This window comes from Nyctibius grandis, chromosome 1, assembly GCF_013368605.1.
Source record: "Nyctibius grandis isolate bNycGra1 chromosome 1, bNycGra1.pri, whole genome shotgun sequence".
Taxonomy (NCBI): domain Eukaryota; kingdom Metazoa; phylum Chordata; class Aves; order Nyctibiiformes; family Nyctibiidae; genus Nyctibius; species Nyctibius grandis.
The window spans coordinates 653,617-677,134 of NC_090658.1; the positions used below are offsets into that span (position 1 = coordinate 653,617).

At 47.2% G+C, this 23,518-nt stretch overlaps 1 protein-coding gene across 2 annotated transcripts in view; it reads left to right on the forward strand.

Annotated features, from left to right (window-relative positions):
• The first annotated feature begins 427 nt into the window (after positions 1–427).
• Positions 428–23,518, forward strand: part of KIZ (kizuna centrosomal protein) — a 42,351-nt gene continuing 19,260 nt past the window's right edge. For both annotated transcript variants that reach the window (XM_068406738.1, XM_068406746.1), the window contains exons 1-8: positions 428–561; positions 5,708–5,770; positions 7,213–7,363; positions 10,252–10,344; positions 14,677–15,046; positions 17,383–17,560; positions 21,220–21,354; positions 22,411–22,575. In XM_068406738.1, the coding sequence (XP_068262839.1) occupies positions 476–561; positions 5,708–5,770; positions 7,213–7,363; positions 10,252–10,344; positions 14,677–15,046; positions 17,383–17,560; positions 21,220–21,354; positions 22,411–22,575 (1,241 nt within the window). In that variant the 5' untranslated portion in view covers positions 428–475. The remainder of the gene's footprint in view (positions 562–5,707; positions 5,771–7,212; positions 7,364–10,251; positions 10,345–14,676; positions 15,047–17,382; positions 17,561–21,219; positions 21,355–22,410; positions 22,576–23,518) is intronic.

A 23,518-nucleotide genomic window follows, 5' to 3' on the forward strand; every position in this document is an offset into this window, starting at 1 on the left:
GGCAGCAGGCCTGCACCCGCACCCGCTGCCCAGCCCCTCGCCCGTTCTGGGTCTCCCCGTGCTCGCTGGATGGGGACAAGCCGGCTTCGCCCTCTCACACCTACAGGGTGGCCCAAGGCCACCCATCCCTGTCACCGCGGGCCCAGGGGCCCACAGGCCGGCGGGGCCTGGTCAGGGCCGCGGGGAGGAGCGCGGGCACCGCTCGGGGGGCTGCGGCCCCGCGGGTGCCCCCCCGCTGTGGATGCGTACGGGTACGTGTGTGTGTAGGTACGTGTGTGTGTATCTATGTGCACACGGATGTCCAGAGCCGCGCCCCGGGGCGGGGGGCCGGGCCGGGCCCTGCCCGCGCCTCAGCACGGCGGGAGGCGCCATGGCAACGCGCGCGGGCGGGGCGGGGAGGCGCCGCTTCCGGGGCGGGGCCGGCGCGGGGCACGGCGGGAGCCGTCGCTGTGGCCACCGGCGTAAACAGGGCGGCATGAGCGGGCCCGGCCCGGCCGCCCCCGGCGCCCCCCGCCATGGCTGCCAGGGGCTCGGCGGCCTCCTGCAGCGCCTCCGCCACAGGTGAGGAGACCGCGCTTCCCCCCCACACCCCCAGGCCCCTGCCGCCGGGACGGGGAGCGAGGGGCGGGCGGCACTCGCGGGCTGTCCTGCCAGCCGCTGCCGCCGGCCCGGAGCCGGCCCGCTGCCCCCGCCGCTCTCCCGAGCCGCAGGGCGGCTGCCGGGTCTCCGCCCCGGGCCGCGAGGACGCGGGGGAGGCGGGTTCTCGCCTTCCCGGGGCCGCGCTGAGGTGGGGGGAGCGCGAAGTGGGGCTCACGGGGGCTTTCCCCGGGGCGGGGGGGACAGCCCGGCGTCCCCAGCAGTGTCTCAGCAGGGCGCTGCTGCTCTGTCGCCTTCTGCCGGCTGGTTGTGTGTCGGGGGGGGGGATGCTTCAGCTCATCGGTACCCCCGACTCCTGTGTTTCCAGCCCGGCTGCTGTGCTAGCACAGCGGGGGGCTTCTGAAGGTGCCGTAGGGCCCTCACTGCTTGTCCGAGAAGTCCTGCAGCACTTCTGGCAATACCTACTAAATTACTTGTTACTTTAAGCAAACAAGCAAATAACATTAGGTGCTGGTATTTCAGAGCTGGCTAGCTGATGAAACAAGCTGGCTGGACGATGGACATATACAGATGTTTCTCCTACACACATCTTTAAAAAAAGATTTTTGGGGTGTTTCGGTTTGTGGGTGCTTCAGGGCAGGTCTGACCCTCAGGACAACAGCAGGCGTGTGTGGTGGTGGAAGCTTTCTGAAGGGGCTTTGGCCTGGGGGATGGCAGTCCCCGCTCAGTCCCTCTGAAGCTGTGCACAATTAGGGACGCTCCCGGCCTGTTCCTGCAATAACCGCGGTAATTGGTGTCAATTAGCGCTCTCTTTTCTGGCCAGAGGAAGTCTCTCCAGATCATTTATGGTATGCTGTTATGAAGTTGCTTTTTAAGCAGCCTATTTTATGTCTGATACAGCAGAGTGATTTGTGGGTCTCACGCTAGCACCTCCAAACGCAGTATTAGCAGAAACAATAACGCCGTGGCCACGAGAATCTACACTTGGATGTAGAGAGTGCTTTTACAGAAGTGCTGTGTGTATCTTCGCTAATATCCTCTTCTGGCCTGGAAGACCACTGGCAAACAACACAGAAATCACTTGCTGTTTAAAGGACTGGATAAGAACACAAAGTATACTTTTATTGTATAGAAATTATTAAAGATGTGGGCCCTAGATAGGGCAGACACTTTATCTAAATTGTGGCGTTAGAAAAGGAAGGGAGAGGGCAGATTGAAATCTGAGTGTTCTAGGCTGCGTGCTGCTGTAAACTGTCTCTTTGTGTGCAGATATCCCTCGTGTTAGGATTAGAGATGCCTTGTGCTTCCCGAGAGCCCGATCTGCATGAAGTTTTGTCACCTCTTTTTGTAGCTTCTCCGAGCTAGGGCTGAGCTCACGCTGCACAGATGCACTACCCCTCTTCAGCTCCTCTGGGAACATAGGACACTTCAGAGGTCAGCTCCTCTAACTCAGCTGCACCAAAAGGCTCAGGAGTTATTTGGGGAAGGGGGATTGCTGGCAGACAGCATGATTGCAGAAGCTGTGCTTCCTTTGGAGACTCAGTTTAACAGGTCTTGTGATAATAAACAGACCCTTCCTGCCTGGCACACTTCTGTTGTAGGTACTTTAAAATATAAAATAAACGATGTATTTGTACTTGCTGGTAATTTTTATGCCAGACTGCAACTTGTATGCCGCTGCTGCCTCTGGGAATGGTGCTGCAGAGGCATTTGCCTCTTCAGAATTTCTCGGAGTGATACCTTTTATCTAAACAACTCTTAAAATGTAAAATATAAAAACTTTTGTTAAACCACTGGAGCATTTCAGCTTTTTAAGTCCCGCTGTGGAATTCTGCGCTGATCTAATTTCAAGTCTCCTCTTCTAAGACCTGAAGTACCTGGCAGCTGTTTCACCCCTGACTGCAGCCCTGCTTTCAGCTCGCAGTTGTGCTTAAGCGAACAATGAGCCACTGCTAATAAGCTGTATGTGCAAGAGATGGAATATGGTGAGGGAGCTGCTGCTTGCTTCTGTTCCCCGTCTGACCTGGTGAACTAGAAGGGAGTTCTTATGAATATTTCTTTTCCACCTGCTCTCATAAATGTCTTTTTTCCTTTAAATATCTAAGTTCTGCAGTGCTTGAGAGATTAGCCACCAGATATTAAGCTTCTGATAAATGGTCGGCATGGACTGCCTTGAGGCTTGTGCAAAGCCTCCCTAACTGTACCTTCAATTCTGTGTAAGACTCCATTGGCCATGTTGGTATTGGTAACGCTGGTACTTTGTCCAATCTAAATATAAAAATTACTGCATGCATAGATCTCTGTGTGCAGGTCAGTGGTATCTGTTGTGTGCAGAATTGTACAGAATTAGGTTTAAGGTGTCTAGGGTAAGTGAAGTGGGGCAGAGAGCTTGCCTCCTGTGTTTTGTGCAGACCTGACCACGTTGTGATCACTCAGCACCCCATCTTCAGCGCCTGCTGGTGAGAAAGGCAGTGTCTGAGCGGTTGGGCGATGAAGTAAAGCACTGAACTATAGAATTATTAGTTTCAGAAATGTCTGCTGTTATCAGTTGTGTGGAGAAGGTGGTGCTAAACAGGCCCTCCCTAACCCACAGGGGGGACCGGCGCACTTGGCTAAGGCTTGAGCAGGCTCTGGCCAGGCTCCAGGCCAGTAAGGTGGATGCAGCTCAGTGCTCAACAGTTGATTTAATGTCGGATTGGTGCAGGAAAACAACTGTAAAAATAACATTTCTTACTTTTATGGGGAGATTGCGTTGCGCCCAAGTGTTGCACGATTTCTAGGTACTTATCTCAACAGGGTATTATGGCAGTAGCGCTGTTATTCCTACATTATGGATGTGGAACTGAAGCACAAAGAGACTAAGGCCTGGTATCTCAAAAAATATTGAGGCGTCTTAGTCCTGCTGGTTTAAATGGGAGGTGAGGGATCAAATATCACTGCAGATTGATGCCTGGTGAAATGCCAGATTAGAGAGAGCTTGTGGCTGACCAGGGAATTTAATTCTGCTCTCAAATCCCAAGCTAACACACTTTCTCTGTAGCCTGAAGATTCAGGATTGTTTGAAAGTGAGTCACCTGGATCCTTACAGAGTTCTCAAGTGTGCTGGTTTTGCCCATTTAAGAAAAAAGTAGATACCTATTTGCCCAACTTTAACCTAACACAAAACTGCGTGAACAAGTGCAAGTTTCAGGCCGAGCGCTTTGTTTTGCATGTGAAAAAAGGAGGTGGTGGTGCAGTGGAGAGGCCGGAATGATCCTTGTACTGCTTCAAGCTTCACTTCTGTCACTGGCACAGAGAAACTGTGCTGGAACCTTGCCACAACCTGGGCAAGCAAATCTACAAGTCTTGGTTGCCTCTAATTCAGTGCTTGGACAGAGCTGTGCTGCAGAACACCAGAAGCTGTGCCGTGATCGTTTTAGGCATCCATAATGATGGTACTCAGTGCTGAGAGGCTCTTACCTGATGCTTTTATACTGCTTGGTCTTGCCTTGAGAAGACCTTACTTATATATTTGTGTGCTAAGTAGCTGTAACAGACTAGTGAATGGGCCACGGAAAAACCGTGCTGGTGGGAAGGAAGCGATCTTTCAGGAGCTGAGGAATGTGATGTGCCACCTGTGGTATGGGAGGATGAGAGACAGGCCTGGAGCCAATGGCTGTTGGCATCCATCAGCTTTTACATCCATCAGGATATCGGCGTTCTTCACTGAGTCATGAAAATTACTTCTAGAGGTGTAAAAGCAAGATCTTGAAATCTGCTTTTGCTTGGCTGTCCGTCATGTAAAAGGAAATTGAAAGGATGAGATCCCAGATGAAGCGTGGCTTTTAAATTGCATGCATGACATGAAAACCTAATCTTGTTTCAGATGGTGGTGGGATCAGATGGGTAAAATGGATGCCTTGATCTCTCAGGCTAAGAAGCAGAAGGAGGTTTTTTCTTGCTTTCCTGTGCAGGGCAGCCGGGAGGAGGCAGATGTGTGTGGCAATGACATGGCCATGTTTGCAGGGAGCACACAAATCCACAGATGAGCATGCCTAGCGTATGGGTGCGTGCAGCCTCGGGTACCTGCCCGTATCACCTGCCTGGCCAGTAAGAATTTTAATTAGGTTTTAATAAGCAACTTGGGGTCCTTGCTTTGGTTGTTGCAGGGTTTGTGATGTGAATCTGCTGGCAGCCTTTGTCTTATCAACTGATTATTTTTTTTGCTCATGGGATGGTTGCTCGTCTTCAGATGCAATTTGTAATTATTAAATAATAGCAGCTTTACTCTTTTTCTCTTCCTGAAAGTAGATTCTCTTTGAAATAGATTATAGGTGAGGTATGGAGTTTGTCCTTAAGCAGTCTGAGCATCCCCATGGGATGCACCCCCATCCCCTGGCACTCCTTTGGCAGATACAGATGGCCCCACAGCATTTTCACAACCATGAATATTTTTGATGGTTACTTTTATCTGTTACCCTTTAGTCAGTTCTGGCAGGTAGTGCTACTGTATCTCTAGATGTACTTGGCCCTAATGCATAAGTGTGAAATATGTGATTTTAAGTTCAAATCATTAAATAAAATACTTGGATAGGACATTGGGTCTGGAAGCTGGGGAAGAGTTGGGATTTTTTGGATGTGTTGGTACATGCCTATGAGAGGTTCTGGGGAGCTGCCCTTTGAACAAGGCCAGCGAAGGATTTCCTGTGCTGAAAGAGGTGACTTGGAGCGGGGAAGGACGGGAGAGATGAGCTCATGAACCACCAGTCTTGGGGCTCAGAGCCCTTCCTGGGGCTGCTGGAGAAAGGGCTTGAAGCATCAGCCTAAGCTGGGCAGAAGCCTGGCTATTTTGGTGGGTCTTGTGTGGATATATACATGTTCAGGCAGCTTTTCCCCTTAAAACAACCTAGTTCTTCTTCCAACAAGGAAGAAAGAGAGAAGTAAAAGCTTTGAGGCTGTTTTTTTTTGTGATAAGCTCGGCTGGCAGATCAGTCTCTAAGGCTACCAATCTAGCAAAGATGTGCTCTCTGCTCTGAAAAGTTTATGCTCTGTGAAATGCTTTATTTCTTACATTTGCAGAATTTAAACTGTGAAATAGTCTCATCTTACTCTGTTGTTTGTTTTCTTCCAGTGAAGCCAAACGGCTGGAATTAGAAAGAAAACTGATGGAATACAGGAAGTCTGATGCATACCTGTAAGCCTGTTTAAAAGCTTCTTATGGGTTATTTTATTTTAGTTACAAAGACTTGGGTACCATGGAATGCATCTAGAATGGTTTCTTGAAGTTTTTGTTATAACAATAAATTTATATTCATATGTTAAGTATAATGTAAGACTTACGTCTGTAAGTTAATGATGAAATAAATAACTTCAGCAATAATATAACTACCTTATTCTGTTCATACTGAAATGTTGGTATCTTAGGAATAACTAACATGCAAGTTGATTGTGTGCAACTTCTGCAAAACCACTGTAGCATGGTTTGTGCTAGAAAGTCTTGAAAGTTTTGGGAAGTCCCAGAGGATATTCTAAGTTCTGGTCCTGCTCCTTGGATTGTTTCTGCATTATCTATTTAATGTAAATTGTATATACAGTCTGTACAAAAAAAAAAACAACCCAACCAACAACAAAAGAGGGCTGAGAAGTGTCTCACCCAGTGTTCCTTTCCTCAAATGTGTCTTGTGAAGCTCATAGAGGTGGCTCTTCTGTCTTGGCTGGATGGACTGAGGGCTAGGTACAATCATGGCCAATCCCTTAGGAACTCCTCTTCTGAAAGAGGGCCTTTAGGTTAGAAAATGAAGATGTAAATTTAATAAATAAATGCCTGAACAGGTGGGGAAACATGACGTGTCCTTTATTTTCTGTTTTTATTTGATTTATTTTAATCTAACAGGTTTTGAACTGAAGTTTCTCTGGAAATATCGTCAGCTTGGGGGATTTAGGTTGCAATTTCACAACTGATTTAAGCAGGTGTAGGCAGATGGAGACCAGAAGATGCTCCTGGCTGCCCCTGGTTCACGTTTTCCCTTTGCTGGCACTAACGCTTGCGTGGCTGCCCTGTAATCAGATAAGAAAATAGGTCTGGCTGAAAGTGAGTCTGATTTTTTTGGGTGGGTGAGAGCTGGTTTAGATGGATTTTCAGCTGGATTACTCTTGGCCTAATTTGCCATGTGGCCACACAGCAGATAGTAGTATTGGCACCAAAAAGGAAAGGCTTGGAGTGAGCTGCCTGTTTTGGTGGCAGCATGGATTTAGGGTGGCTTAAAGCAGTGGTGAAACGCAGCCTTAGTGTCACGATTTGTGTGGCTTTCAGAGCACGTTCTTCTAAAGACAATTTTGATTTAATGGGATACAAGTGACTAAAACATAATCCATTTAAAACTAATTAACAAGAGTTATTAATATACTTATTTTGAACACCAAACCCCCTGTTTAAACGTGAAGTTATGCAGGAGCCCTCCTGTCAGCTGTACAATGCAGGTTTGGACAGCTGTGCAGAACGTGTCTGCTCCTTCTTGGGGGAGGCAACTCCTACAGAAGTGTTGGTATGGATGTGTCTGCAGAAAAGTGGTTGTAATGGAGGTGCTTGTTGTAATTCCATACTCTTTTAAGTTACAGTTTCTTTTTCCCCTGTAGAGTGAAACTAAAATACATGAAGCTGAAAAAACACTTGAAAGAACTAGATGAACGGCACAAAGCAGCTCTCCTGCGAAACCAGACCTTTTTGAAGGAATTTGACCAGTTTGAAGCTCGTATGAAAACTTCAGGTTCAGAGATGATTCAGAAGGTGAAAGTAACTTCCTACAAGACTTAATACGTTCGTGTTTACTGTCATTACAGGGTTGCTAAGTTGGTTTTGTCTGAGTATTGTGCACATCAAGGCTTCAGCTGTTAGTAAAACCTCATCATATGTTTTGGAGTGCTTAAACTGGTAGTGTTTGGAAATTTGAAATGAACCCAACCTCTGCTAATATATGATGTACAGACCCTCCTGTAGCTGCAGAGGTAGTCAGCAACACTTCAGAGCTCTGCATTTAGCCTACAGTAAAGTGCCCTGTGCTTCTTGGAAGTGAGGGAGAGCTGAGATCCAGCATATGTGGAAATGGTTCATGTGTTTCTTATAAGAAACAGCCACGCTCTGAGGATTTTTGAATCATATTATTAATATGTTGTCTTGCTATTCACTGAAGAACAATTTGGGGTGTTGCAAAGTGATACAGATTGATAATGATGTCGGATTTAAAAAAAAATAGTGGCAGGTACTCATGCCATTGATATGTGGAGTCAGATTTTTTTGAGGAGCTGAAAACTGGGAGGGAAATGTTTGTATCTGCTTTCTAAGAGCAATAGTGTTCTTCAGAAATATCTGGCAGGGGCAATTCCTGTCCCTCTGCCACTCCCATTTTTTTAACTTGCTGGAAGAAAGGAGAGAAGGAAACAAATTGGTTGAGGTATTTAAAGCCCCTGTGATGTGGTACTGGCACACCACTTTTGTGTGGCTGTCGGGAGCTCAGTGGTGATTGGTTTTTATGTCTCTGAAATGCAGTTTGAATTAAAACAGGAACAGTGTTCTCAGGGTGTCCTGCTTTCCTCCCTCTCTCCTCTGTTCAGAGGCACACCCCGCTTGATCTGAGACAGCAGAACTTGGACTGTGATCCTCTTAACAGGAGGTCTCTGAAAAGCCTGGGTCCAGGTTCCAGGAAATGTGAATGTGCACCAGCACCCTTGGATGGCACTGGTGCAGGACTGGGAGGTGTGGGGTGGCTGAGGTGCTCAGAGACAGCAAGTATGTGGGGAAAAAAAACATAAGCACTTGTGAAAAAAGCTAAGAGGAGGAAAGGATCAGACTGCAACATAAAAACAGGGGGATTGGAAGGGGAAAAAGTATAAAATGATGTAGAAGTTTGAAAACAAACGAGCAAACCTGACTTCAAAATATTTTTGGAAACTTTTCTCTTAATATGCTCTGGCAACACCGCACAAGGAAGCGTTATTAGAGCTTAGCCTGGGGTAGGGCTGTGGAAGCAGCAAGGTACTTTATTTTGTAGGTTTTTTTCTCTGGTTTGGCTTTCACTAGGTGCATCCCAGTAAAGGGTAAGAAACCCTTTGTATGCAGTTCCTTCCTTCAGCTTGGTAACGTAGAGGTTACAGCCTGTCCCTGGGGGTGTGTGCATGACTGCCCCCCTCCTTTTATTTTTTAATTTTTATTTAAAGCAGAGCAGGACCAGGGCTCTGTTGTGATGCTACGTTTCCCCTGTTGTTTTTAAGGATTTTTTTTTTGCTGAGCAGCCCTAATGCACACCAGTTTGACCAGCAGTACGTTGTTGTAACACACTGGTGTGAGCCACAGTTGTGCCACGGGTGGATCTGCGTGCAGGGTTTTCATTCATTCCTTCCATGTTGATGTTTCTGTGCCATCCATTTTATTTTTGCTGGGTTAGACTTATTTTTCTGAGCTGTTGGAACAAAGCACGGATTACATATCCTCTGTGCTACAGTTATGAAAAGCTCCCTTGTTGTGGATTGTGTAAGAATTATGGAGCATGTAATCATTTAATCTATCATGGAAGTACACAGAAAGAAATTATTACTATTTTCTCTTTTTTTTTCATAAAGAAAGAACGCCCTTTAGGAGTGCTTTATCATAACGATGAGCACAGTTTACTGTATGGCTGTAGCTGACAAAACTTCGTTTCTTTCTGAAAAATTAACTTTTTTTTCTATGTGTGTCTGCAATTTGTTCAGTAATTTTTGGGAGTATTAGTAAATTCACTTAAGCTTTTGGGAAAATCTAGTAGTTACATTTGAGTTTATTTAGAGCATCTTTAGTTCTCATGTGGTTAGTTTTTGTTTCTTAAAATTTCATGTTTAAAATTTTATGAACAGCTTCTCTTACCTGGGAAATAGCAGCCTTGCTGAATGCACCACTGGAGTGAAGCGCAGAGCTGGTTAAGTTAATTATTCTAAAGATTTATTTCCATGCATATTACCTGATGCAAATAGGTGTTGAAGTGCTTTCACTCGGGGCCGATGTAACTTGTTATTGGGGTTTACGGTTCCTAACAAACAGGATTAATTATAGGTGCTGCCTGTGCTTGGCTTTCAAGCAGCATCCTGCTATGGAGGCGTTACGTTTGGTCAATTAAACAGTGGAGTGGAGGTGAGGACGGTTTGTGCAGTTGTTTGTTAGTAACACTACAGCAAGTTGCCCTTCATGCTGGGCTGCTCTTCATAACATCTGCCGTATATTTTCCTTATAATAGCTCAGTGAGTCTTAAGATGATTTATGTAAACCAAAAACAAATTCTAAAGCTCATTTCATCCCAAAGCAGCGGAGTCATTGTCTGGATAGAGCAGAAATAATTTGGCGTTACAATTACTAGTTGGGATGAAATAAATGTGAGTCAACAAGTTATTACTGTTCTGTAGGATTCTAAATTATGTGAATGAAAAAATGTGTATTAAAACCCTGCAGGAGATTGTGTGCAGGCCACGTCATTTGTTCAGAGGAGTGGAAAAGTTAGGAGGAAATGGGATCTCTGGCTTTTTAAATAGAGTCCAAGTGAAAAAAAGACATTACATCTAAAAGTGCCCAGTTTGCAAAGTGATACTTGTTGTTTTGTGGTGGGGTTTTTTTGGCCTTCAACTGTGTGTAATGGTTTTGTTCACATTTAGGCATGGTGTGGAAGAGAAATTAAAAGTATGTTGTTGCTTCAAGAGGGTGACTTGTCAGCAGAAGGTGACAAGGAGGAAGAATACAATGAGCAGGTAATGCGGAAGAAGGAGGGGGAAATGTGTTTTATTATTGCTGTGCTTCCCCCTGGGCTGCTGCGTGAGGCAGGCATTGCTGAGCAGCCTGTGCGTGGGGCATTTGGGGTGTGAAATACTGCTTAGTGCCTGAGCAAAGTGGAGTAACCTGGGTAAAAAGTGCAATTATTTCAACCAAAGAACTAGAATGAAAAAGGGGGGAGAACTCTGTGTTCATCTTCGTGTTGGTTTTTACAGATCCTGTGCTGAATAGTGTGAAAATGGTCTTGGCCGAGGAGGAAATTCTTAATGACTGGTGTTTTTTAAGATGCAGCAGTCTATTCATACGGCGTATTTCTAATTTTGTGCGTTTTGACCTTTTCTCAGAAGCAGCAAAAAGAGATTGCATATCTAAGGGACAGACAAAAAGACTGACAAGGAATACTTAAATATATTCTGCTATATATCTGCAGTAATGCAGGCTTCTAATCCCTCCTCCTATCTCCATATAAATGATACGGTTCAAGACCGTGGCTGTTTTCTTCACTAAAAGCAGTAAAGCTCTTTTAGATGAAATGTCTAAAAACATCTTGTAATAACTTGGAGCATGCTGGCAAGAGTAGTCACTTGTGACTGTGTGTGAAAGCCCCTCAGCCAGGCGATATTGTAATAAGCAGCAACGGTCGCATCACTCCATTATTCAGAGGAGCCAACAGCATGCTTGTCCCTTAGGCTACAGCCTTCATTAAGACAAGCTTACTGGGCTGAAAGCTGGGAGCAGATGATAACGGGATATGATTTTCATATTTAATGCATTCCTTGGAAGAGTATGTGTGCTGCAGATTGATAGAAGAATCAACTGCTACTTTACTAAAAGACTTTCTAGTTTGCCCTATAGCTACCGATGGAATCATTCAGCCAAGAAATTAACTTTTTCTCCTTTTACCTGCTTTATATATCTGCTAAGCAGGCTGCCTGGCTGCCAGGAAATGTTATTATGCAGTTAAATGTTTGGTATTTAAGACTCTTATCAGAAAAGAAACAGAGGCCACACTATTTTGTTTTTATAGTAGGAGGAAGGTTTTCGGTCTTCTTTCTTCAGTGCATTAGCAGTCGTTAATCTGAGTTTATAGGAAGTTTTCCCCATAGATTAAAAAGTTAAAAACCTTGAATTTAGAGCGTTCTTTAAACTGCAATATACAAAGCAATGAACCCGAGAAACCTTGACCTATATAAGCAGGCCTCCAGCAGTCTGCGAATAACGTTTTTAATTCAGACGTAGGTGAGAAGGTGAGTTTATTTTTGAACGCTAGATTCTTCGATTAGAAGCAGTCGGTGTAGGAGATGTGATTTCTAACCTGTGGAAGAGTTTACATAAATACTAGAACACCAGAGGCTCACGGCGTGACTTAGATTTTTAAAAACTGTTAGCAGATTTTGGACAGGACAAGAACTTGGTGCGTACCCAAATACGTCACTTTATGTTGAAGTACAGTTAATAGCTTGGCTGTGGAGTTTTTTCTCCCCTGTCTTCTTTCTCCTTCTCTTCTCCCTCCATAAATACAAAGGTAACTTCAACTAAATTGTGTATCCTCTTGCCTTGTCTGTGTGCTGTGTCTCAAATCTTACTCTGTAACTCTGTTTTTTTTTTTTTGGACTGATTGTGCCTGTGTCACTGTCATAGCGAGCACGTGTGGTTAGCAGGTGATATATCCAGTACACAAACCATCACAGCTTAGAACTGGTTTTATTTACTGCCTCTGGTATCGTGATGGTTTCCTTCAGGCTAGTCAGGATGCCAGTGACCATGTGATAACCTCATCAGTGGTGCATCTTGGAGACCAAGAAGGACAATCCCAGAAGCAATCTCCTAGAGATGGTCAGTATCCCAGTGCCCCGAAGACACCGGTGTGAGTATCTGGTACTTCTCTGAGCCATGGGCTACGTGCCCTTTTGATCACTCAATTTTTATGGGAGCCCTTAAGCTCGGAAATCATATACCCAAGCAGTGTTTGTCTAGAAAACCATGATTTTCCATGGAAAAGACTTGAGCACGAGCCTTTTGCAGCCCCGTGTAATGGCAATCCAGCGCCACAAGTTGGAGGAGAGGTCCCGTGCTGAAGAGGTCCTTCTCAGCTGGCAGAGCTGTATGACCTGGGCTTCTGAAACCTTTGTGCAATGAAGTCTGGCTTCTTCAACTTCAAAACACTTTTTTGACGTCTTTGAAGACTTTGGACTTGTGCATCTTGGCACTGCCATGTCTGTTGGACATAGGGCACCTCCCAGGAGCACCTTGGCTGGCAGAGCATCCTTCCCCAAGAAATGGGGTGTCACCAGATAAGAGGAACGCCTGGACCTGGAAGAGACAAGCCTCTGGCTCCACTTCACCTCCCTAGCTTTCATGTAGTGGTCTGCTGCGGGAGGAGACTGGGCCCTTTTGTAAGTCCTAATGGAAGGGTTTTTTTTCTTATCTCTGTTCTCTTCAAAACACTTTAATGCTAATAAAAATACAATTGTATTTGTTACTGGAGGAAGAAGTGGGGAGCCTGCACTCCACAGCCAAAAAGAGGATTGTAAGTGTGCTTTGTGCAGAGGCTTCATTTAACTCCCAGCTGAAGTGACATGAAGTTCAGTAATTTTGTTGACTGTTTTAGGTAAGTTATCTGCATGTTTTTACTGGTTTGGTGGCAAAAACAGGACCTAGACCAACGCTATCTGTCATACTTTTGCTTTGAGAATGCGAAGGCGGTGAAGAGATGATTTTTTCTTCTGCAATCAAAGAGGAGTTTTGGAGATGTGTGGCTGTTATGACTCTGCCAAGCACTCGTACCTGTTTGAATTGCATTTGTTTTGGAACACTCCATCCGGGAGCTGCTAAATCCATGAAGTACTTGCTAGATGTGTTTTAAAGCAGCAAATCCAAGACCCAAAAAGTAATTAGGAGGAACCTGAGAGCAGTGGTGATGGAATAAGCTGTGAACTTAATCTGAGTAGAGAACCTTTACTCCTGCTTAAGATAACTTCATGGCTTTTTGTTCTGCTTCTTGTTAGGTGGAATTTGAGCCTTTTAAATGAAACTTGGTCGCAGACTAGACAAGATGCCTTTGTTCCCTTTAAGCTCGGCTTGGCAGCTGAGTTTGTATGGTAGGAAGAGGTCAGGCAATGAAAGAGAGGAGAGAGGTGTGGAGGTGACTGTAAATTGTCCTGCTGTGGTTTGGGGCTGAGAAGTAAGCCCTGCTTAGTGTGAACAGTGGTATTACGACAGCTAATTTTGGCTTTGCATCAACTGGCAGTGACCTTTTAGTAGTAGTGGTGCAGTAGCCACTCCTCCTAAATTGTTCTGATTGAGTAGGTTTGCAAAGGAAAAAAGGCAAGTATTAAACACTGGGATTTAGAAGCAGAGTGGTTATAGTGTGGGGACTATTTTTATGCAAGTTCAGTGGTTCTTGGAGGAAAGCACCATTTAAAATGTTCCTGCTCGGTGCGTGAAGTTACCTTGTGGAAAATGCGATTTCATCTACGTGGCGTTGGCTGAGTAGTCGTTCTTCCCCTTTGGTGTGATTTAACAGGAAGGAGCAGAAGGAAGACAATGATACAGTGATTTTTGCCTCATTCTTATTTGCTTTGACATGCTGTGAGCAAAGCAGGATATATAGAGAAGTAGGCGATGGCAGATGGACGTTTCAGACTCTGGGGACCCTTCCTCACCCCGCTGCCTTCTAGAGAAGACCGTGAGAAGAGCGGCAGGAGGAGGTTGCTCTAAGCAGCTGCTGCGGGTGGCTCCAGAAAGGCACCAGTGTGCCATGGACACTGCCACGGGGTCCTAATGGTCACGTCTTGGCTTCAGGACGCTGCGGTCCCTAAGCCAGGGGCTGCCAGCGGCCGTGCAAAGTCACACACAACCAGAGCACAAGGGTTCCGCTCGAGTCAGTCACTTCAAGGTGTTTCCCGTGACTTCGGTGGGTAGATCTAAATGTCGTGCTTTGGTCCAGGGTCTTAAAAGACTTTGCAGGGATCTGATCTTAAAAGTTTGCCTTTGTTAAAAACAGTTACTGTTTAGATTAGTGCGAGTCCTTCATGTATTTCAGTCCCTTTTATGTGAGTTGTGGGTCCGGTGTGCTCTTGCCACTGGTTGTTCTGGCTCATGGAGCTTCAGTTGAGGTCCAGGCCCTCGTTTTTACACTAGGATGCAAGAAATGTGTGCCAGGTGTTTGCGTACTAATAACACCATACAAAATACTTGAACTCTGTGACACTTTTCTGTCCAGAAACCAACATGTGATCCTCTAGAAGCTTCGTTTGCAACACGCTGCGTGGTTTTTTTCCTTAAGCCATCTCCCCTCTGTTTCTCAGATGCTGCAGGTTGGAAGACAGGCAGGAATTGGCACTGGGGCAGCCGTGCCCAGAGGACTGTATCATCCAGCAGCAGTCTCTATGGGCCGCCACACATCAGCCGTCTCTGGAGGCTTGGGCATGCAGCAGAAACCCCCCCAGCCCACCGAGAGCCGCCTGGCACCCGACCCGCCTTCACGCTCTCCATCACCTGAAGGACTTGGTCCAGAGAGCAGAAGTGATGATTTAGAGAGTGATGCATCAGTGGAGGGAGCAGCGAGGTGCAGGGACCTGGCAGCCAGTGAGGAAGGCTCTGAGCAGCTCATCTCCTCAGCGTCTGATCCCGAACCAGCTGCCCCCGAGGAGGAACGGCCGCGGGGAAGCATCCCAGGTACTGTGGGGCGTGTGCCTGTCTGCCTCTGCCCGGCGCTGGGGCACACTCAGCTCAGCCAGAGGGATGCCCACGGCTGCTGGTTTCCCCTATGTGTGTTGCACTCTGGTTGAAGCATAGCAGCACTCTTTTTTTTCTTTATTTATCTTTTCTTTTTTTTTACCTTTTTGGTTTTTGTTGGTTTTTTTTTTAACTCCATTTCCTCCCAGGCTGCTCATCTGGACAGGCAAGGGCTTGCTGGGGGCTGAGGCTGTTCAGGTTCACTACTAGAAAGTGAAGATTTCTTCACTGCTGTGCCCACAGTTGCCTTGAAGTAGTCTGAGCCTCATTTTAAGAGGTTTAACGTGAACCTGCTTCACTGGCAGAGTACCTCACTTCTGTTTCGGGTTGCTTTCCTTCTCCTTCAAACACTTGTGCACAGTAGCTTGTCCATTTCTGAGAGCGGGATTTGGCAGGGTAGGCTGAGGATCGGCGTGTCCCTGTGTGTGGCTGGATTAGCTCCTGCTTGGTGGTGGGTCTCTGCCTTGTTCCCCGCTCGCCTGAGAAAGGCGATGCCAACCTCCCAGCCGAGATGATCTCGCTCTGGGACAAGATGCCCTTCCCTTGAAGGCTGTGTCCCAACGTCCCAGCCTTTCTTTTTTTAGCTTTTCCTTTTTTCCCCTATCTTTAAAACGTGTTGTCTCCTGTTTTACTGGCTTGCTTACTTTGAAGTAAGCCAATGGATGTGTTTTTGAAGCAGCAGCGACAAAGATTTGTCGCTAAGTAACAGTTTATTCCTTTTTTAAGACCTCGCAGAAACACTCTACCCTGCCTTGCCAGCTAACATAGCAATTTTCAACTTAAGCTATTTTTCCAAGCCCCATAGCAATTGCTAGAACGAGCTGTTTATGATGGGAACTGGTGGCAACCCTAATGATGCAGGGACTCCTGCTCTCCTGTAATGATCGTGGCTTTCTTTGTAGAGCAAAGCTGGCATCCCCATCAGATCATCTGCTGTGCTGCTTCCTGGGGGTTTTCTGGCATCCTCTGTTTGAGGTTTGTTTCCATTCCTTTTTCTTCCTCTAAGGAATTTATTTGCCTCTCATTTTGTTCCATCTGATGCATTTGCCACTTCTCTGTTTTAATGAAAGCCTGTCCTTACTGGTGCTGGAAGGAGACCAGTCCAGCCTGGCTTGTGTCAGCCCCAGGCTCTGCAGAGCGCCCGTTCCTCCCCGCGGGAAGGGCTGCGGTGGCCAGCATCGTGTCTGGGAGAGAAATACCCATTTAATTTCTGGAATGCAGTATCTCTGCCTTCAGAGAAACTGTGCAGTCGGGTTCAAAATCAAAATGAGCTTTTTGTCAAGCGGCACGGTAATCGCCTCAGACTGCCCGGGGGACTCTTCGTGTCTGTCAGCTGCCAGATGCGTGTTGCGAAGGGAACAGGCTGATGTGGTCCAGGTTTGGATGTCTGGAGGGGACTGGCTCGTTCCAGCTCTCGTGAGCCTGACCTTCCATGCTGCAGACGAAGGCAGCTGATGAAGGCGCTTGGCTGTGCTGTGCCTGGGCTCGGCATGGTGCTGCCTGCTCAGTGCAGAGTGGTGCTCGCCAGCCTCTCCTGCTGCTCCCTGGCTGCTGCTCGCCAGTGGCAGCACAAACAAATCCCGTTTCCCCAGGTTAAAAAAGCAAGAAAATGGCCCCTTTCTCCCCACCCTCCAAACGGGAGAAAAAACCCTCTGTTCCTTCGCGTCCTCATTTCCCAGCAAGTGCAGTCGTGACACTTCTGTTCACACGCTCGCTTCACAAATTGGGAACAAGGCTGAGAGAGCCCATCCTGGCACCAGCGACTGTTTGGCATAAACCTTCAGTGATTCGTGCCCAAGACAAGCGGAGATGCTGGTGCTGGAGCATTAGCAGGTGTGCGAATGCTGGTTCATTTGAGCCTGTGGTGAATTTTATGGAAAACTGGGAATTCAGGTGCACTTTTCCCCCCTAAGAAAAGCTTTTTCCAGCTTTTCTGTTTCATCATTCCTCCAGAGATGATTTGGTGAAGCAGCTGGCCTTCAGGCCGGTGACAGTTTTTGAGGTTTGTCTTGTCTCCCACCCGCTGGGAGCTGCAAACCCAAAAGGCTGGAGCCTCCCCGGACTCCCCCTTGTGAGAGGAGCGCGGAAGGACACGGGGCCCTGGGCAGGGAAACCCAAAGCGAAGGCAGAGCAGAGGGATGCTGGCTCACACGTGTTAGTGACAGACATGAACAAACAGCACAGGTAATCTTAGTTTAATTCCTTATGGTGCGATGTGCTCCTTGGTCCTGCTGACGGTTTGGAATAATTTATTATTATTATTATTTCTTTTACAGGACCGGAGCCTCACCTGAGTAACCGGTGGACTCGTAAGGAGGCGAGCTGGGAGAGCAGCACTGAGCTCCCAGTCCCTGCGAGCGCCGAGGAGGAGATGCTGAGCTGGGAGCGGGGCAGGGATGCACCAAGCCCTCCCGTGGCACAAGAGGAGCCCTCGGTCAGCTCAGCACTGGATGGGTACGTCCTTCTGTATCCTCTCTCTGCCAGTACTCATTCATTAGTGTGTGCCCCCAAGGCTGTTTCCACAGCCTGGCTGATGCGTGGCACTACAGCTCGCATACAGGTGGGCAAACTTCTTACCTATTTATTTAGTATCTCGCTACCTCTGTGCTAGCAGTTAAAGGGCTTCAGGTAACTCATTCAGGTCACACTTGGACAAGTTAAGTATGTTTGTTGTTAAAATGCAACAGATGTTCTTTAAATGTACGCAAATCTTACTTCAGTGAGTTTATATAATAGTACTTATAATTTACTAAACAGCATATTTTGTGTGGATTAAAATTTCCAGTTGGTTAAATTTCTTGAGCGTTTCATTTGGAAATAGAGAGAACAAGAGAAGGAGGAAGGGGTGACACATGCATGGCTTGTCCTCTGCCGCTGTGTGAAAGCAGTGGGGTTTTATTGCCAACAACTGCAATACCAGAGGGTAATATCAGTCACAGCTGGATTTTCAGCCTTGCAATGCCCTCGTGAGACAGGGAAGCACATCCCCACCCCGGCGGGGCAGTACCCACTATGAGTCCACGGGGCTTGCCCAGGTCCCACAGGAGGGCTGGCTTTGCTCCCTCGCTGTGTTTGGACAGCCCCACGCCATCATCCCTCCCTGGGTCCCCACCTCACCAGCGTCTCCCTGCTCCCAGTCACAGCAGAAATCCTGAAGAAAGCCTTTTCTGCAGGCTGTACTCCAGCGAGTGCTGCTCCCCTTGGCTCTCCCTGCCGTGTGCAGGCACTGTTCACAGGCAGATACTCCTAGCTGGAGCAGTTAACTGATACAGGGTGGTTACGTGGTGGCTGTACGCTGCAGAGAGACCAAAAAACCAGTGTTTTTACCCCTGGAGAATGAGGAGCACTCTTGTGCTGGTTGTGGGGTTTTTTTTTTCCCTTGTTGGTTGTTTGCAGCTTAATGCATCTATTCTTCTTACACTCGTGGTCACGTCGTCTTAGGTCCTGATTTCAATATTAGTTTGTATTTCAACAGATGACAGTCGAGCAGAAACTAGTGGCCATCAGTATGCACTTCTGTAACTTTATCATTTCACATTTGCATCAGGCTGTTGCTTGCTGTGGAAACATCATCTAATTTACATGTAAATAGCTTTTACCCGGGTTTTCTTTTGTATAACACCTGTTAATCATAACACTTTGTAGGGAGTTGCAGAGAGTGCCTGCCTTTGCTGGAGAAGTCAGAGCTGAGCGATGGTAATTTAACCTTTTGTTCTCTCCCTGTCGACGCTAGTGGTGCCTCGCTGTTCGTAAACTGATGAAAATACTGTGCAATGCTCTTGGAGCCCAGCTGAATTATACACAAGGTTTCACTGCTCGTGTTATCTCTGGGGCACAACCGAAACCAGCACGTGGAGGTTTCCTTCCTCTTGCATTATGCCAGGCTGAATACCTCCGTTCCTCAAGGCCGTGGAATTGCAGTCGCCGCTGTTAGCGTCTCTGCAGAAACGATACAAGTTTTAATTTGCTTTACCTGAAGATTAAAAAGCAGTTAAAATTTCAGAAATGGCAGGCACGGAGGGTCTCGTGGAGGGACAGGCAGCCTTTTCCACTGTTGTGCTTGTAACCAGGTGGGCTTTCCAGGTCCATCTTTCTGGTGCATGTGCAGCGTGCACGCTCGAGTCTTGCAAAAGAATTCATGAGCTGAAAGTCTTGGGGAAAAGTTTCCAAGTAATTAGCACACAAATTTCAATCATATAAATTACACAAACTATGAGAATGCAGCTTTTTTTGGTCTGAATACATCATGGCACAGCTTCACAGAATGAATAATGCCACAGGTCTTGCGACGTCCCTTCAGCCCGTGTGTTTTCCTCTTACGAAATCCCTATGCTGGCTGAAGAAATAGGCAGAAATTTTGCAAAGCTGTTTATATTTGTTGTCCTAAATTAAAATATCTGTAGCTTGGACTTTCCCAGCGCAGCGGTGTCACTGCTGTGGCATCCGAGGGAGGTACCATTCCTCGCCTCTTGGCTATGAAGGGTTATTTAGTGTAAGCTTTGTGCCTCGGTCGCAGTTCACAGTGGGGTGCTGCGATTATTTTCCAAAATCATGATTTTTAACACCTAAATTCCACGTGTCGGAGCACTGCTGCAGGGGTTGTACACACACCTCCTCGGGCTCGTCCCGCCAGCTCAGCCCCATGCCAGGTATTGTCTGTTCAGGTGTGCAGCCCAGGAGCCCGCTGGCGAGCGGGGGGGCTTGCCTGGCTCGTTGGGGTGGCACCACAGGCACCCCCTTCCCCTCCCGCCGGGGGAAGCCACCCCGTAGCCCTGGTCCTCGGCTGCTTGTCGCCGGTCTGAGCTCTGAACCGGAGGCGAAAGGCTCCGTGTCTTCTTACGGTTCCTTACAGCACCCGGCCCTTTCTTTGAGGGCTTAAACCCGGGGGGCAGGAGGGGGGGGAGAGGGTCTCGGAGAATTAGCGCCGAGAAAGATGATGACTATTTTAAGGCCTGTGCTGAGGGGGTGGAAAAAGGCAGAGCTTATGCCTGTGCTGCTTCAGCTGCATTGAAGAGGACTTAGCACAGATGGATTGTGCATTACAAAATGTAACACATAATTCAAGCTGTCAGCTTAATCAGACTGTTTCCAGGAAGCAACCTGTAAAAGAGAAGGACCTCTTGTTTGCTGACCTCTGATCCGTAGCCTGCTGCAGATTGTCATACATTTTGTTTTTCTTTATGTTGGTGTCCCTTCCTTCCCCTTCCCTTTTTATTATTGTATCCCTCTCGAGTGGCACCCTGGAAGGACCACCCAGCGGGAGGAAGACAATGGGAAACAAGCCGGCCACTAAAATACAGGGTTTGTAAGGCTGGGGGAGAAGAAAAAGCACTGTTTAACTGCATATGTGATCTCCCTGGTGTTGTTTTGCTTATTAAATGTCTAGGAAACTCAACTACGTGCACAGCAGCTCCTATTTAATTGTTCACTGTTGCCCAACAGTGCAGTGGAAAACACAACTCTTGGTGCAGCTTAACCTAACTGCAAAAATGGTGCAAGTTTTTGTGCATGGAGCTTTTTGCTTGAGGGAGTGGAAACCAAGGCTGACTGTATAAATATGTCAGCTTCTGCATACGGCAAAAAATGATCTTTATTTTGCCTGGGGGGCTCTGGGGGCGCAGGCCCAGCTGGGGCATTGCTGGTGGAGACCTGGCCTGGCAAGTCCCCAACAAAGCCAGCAGCCGGGCTGGACCTGAATAGCCATTTACACCCCTGTTCAAGGATTAGCCTGCTGCATTGTTTCAGTGTTTAAGTCCTGATTTGCATCATTATAGAGGTGCAGCTTCATCAGAACCCCTCGGAGGTCCCAGTTATGTCCCCGTACCTGTAGGTGGTCACCAGATTTATTCCGATTATGGAGGTGAAGGAATTAAACTACTCAGGGCAGGGTGATTTCAACGCAGCATCTCAGGCCCTGGCTGATTTTCGGATGGTTTGTTTGCTCCTGTGCTTTATTCTCTTTCTACAGAGCTCAAGCAGGGTGGGTTTTGCTGTTGTTGCTTTGAAAAGCTAAAATGAGCGTGTTTGTTTTTCCAACCGGTGCGATGGGAACGCATTTAAAATACCTGTCGCCACTCAAGCCACCTCAAGCCCTGTTTGTTGCCCATCCCCAGGCACCACGAGATGCTGGCAGGACTCCCCCGGGCGCTGCAGCTGATAGAAGACGTGGTGGTGAGGACGAGCCCCCAGCACCGGGCGCTGTACCGAGGCGAGCACGTGGGGACGATGGGGACGGCGGAGTTACTCGGGTTAGTGCTGCTTCCCCGCGAGCTGCCTCTCTTTAACCCCATCCCCTTGATTCTTCTCTGCTTGCTGCTGCACATCCAACATTAGTGCTTGTAATAATTTTGTTGTTGATTGCTTACACGCTTCTAATTGAGTTCAGGTGAGCGGTGGCGAGAGGCTGTTACCGAGCAGCTTTGCAGGAGCCTGTTGAGATTTGAGCCAGGGGTCCTCGCTCTCGAGGTGACAAATGGCCGGTGCAAAGAGCCAGCGGGCTCCTGCAAACAAACATCGCCAGTTGGTGAGAGGCCTCCCTCCCCTTCCACCGTTTTAATGTCATCGCAGAGCTGAAATATGGCACTTAGAAGCGCGTACGCAAATGACTCCAACAAATACTCTTTCCTAAACGTAGCACTTTTTGCAGCCTGGCTCCACAGGTCCCTTAGGTGAAGTAAATACTTATTTCCAAGAGTGAGAGCATCCCCTTAGCTAGTAATGCTAATATGATTTACTGAGGGAGACAACAATAACCAGCAAAATAATTTCTTCCTCGAGGTAAAAGAGCAAAGAGAATCACCAAAACTGGGGTCAGAGTGCCCTCACAGCACAGGCTCTTAATTACAAGAACTGGGAATGGCTTTGTAGTTTTATTTAAAATTATATGTCCACCTCCATAAACTAGGAGCACTTGATGGTGAGGGGGTTTCTAGGGAATCAGGATGAAGGGTTCCCAAACTGACCCGGCCCCTCCAGCCTACTGCTGGAGATGGGTTCCTGTGACATAACCCGGGCTGCCTGGCCAAGGAGTGGCTTCACCGAGTGCATGTGCACAGGTTCCTCTCTCCCTGTCAGAAAGCAAAGGTGTGAGATTAAACCTGGTGCTTTCTAAGTCCTGGCTTTGACCTCCCTGTCCTGTCTCCCTCCCTGATGTCTTCCGCAGAGAGCATCACAGATGTTTGTCCCTCTGGGCTGTCCCACTGTTCTCCCATTAGCTGGAAGTGTTACACATTCTGCCTCCGAACCGATGCTGGCTGGCTGGGCTTTAAACAAACGTTGCATGTGATACCTGCTTTATTTTGTAGCTTTTGTCATCGGGCTGACAGTCTGAAAGAAGACGACCTTGAAGCATGCGAAGCAGTCGTCCTTCATCAGCTTCGGGCTTTATCGCAGAGCGTGCTGAATGGGTGCCTCCTACCTGAGGAAACACTCGATGCTGAAGGTAGAGCGGTGGATGAAAAGCAAACCAGGTATCGCAGACACAAAACTTGTGCGTGATTAATATTCTTTTCTTTCCTCCCCACGTCTGCTCTGCCTCTCTGGTGCAGAGAAAGCAGACCCGGGGCCAGACCTGGAAAATAGAGACATCTGAGTGCTGATCTTTACACATCTTGGCAGCAGCCGTGCGACTCGAAATGAGAACGTTAAGCAAATTCATTTATTTTCCTTTTCATTCACTGATGGTGAATCTCATTCAGCCAGGCAGCACTCGGGCTAGGTCCCCCCATCGTGCCCAGTCCACAGCGTCTCCCACCCCAAGCTGCTCCGGCAGGGAAGGAAACACATTAACTTAGAGACCTCTTAGCCAGTAATTTCTGTGATCTTCAGTGCAAGTCTCAGGCACGCAAGGATGAGGAATGTAATTTTGAGAAGCAAATTATTTTTCTGTGAAGCAGAAGATGCATATAACCTTTAAAAACAATAAACCCCAGTTATTCAGAATGGTTTTTTCTTTCCTGTGTGTATGCCACAAGGACAAGCGAGAATTGATTTTTTTTTTCCTTAGGTCTCTAATACAGTTATGAAAACAATTTCCATTCTTTCTTACTTAGCTTCTGTCTAGACCTTCCTCCCTGTTCGAGGCTCAGCAGTGCTCGAGTGTTAGCAGGATCGGGGCACTTGTGAGCGCTGAAGAATGGTCTAGTTAACCATACCTGTTCTCTTTGGAGGCTGATGTGCCTGCGAGCGCTGATATGCTGTTGTGTTTCCTGAATGGTTTCTTGGGGACAAACACTCGTGGAGTTAATTGGAATGCACTCCTCTGTTTGGAACTTCATTGGAGCAACTGAAAAAACAAACATCTTGGGCAAACAAGATTGCAGTATTTATATTTTCTGCGTGAGAAGAAAAGGCACTTTTGCTCAAAAATAATAAAGAATTCTGTGGGGGAAAAAAAAAGAAGACAAGCCTGGG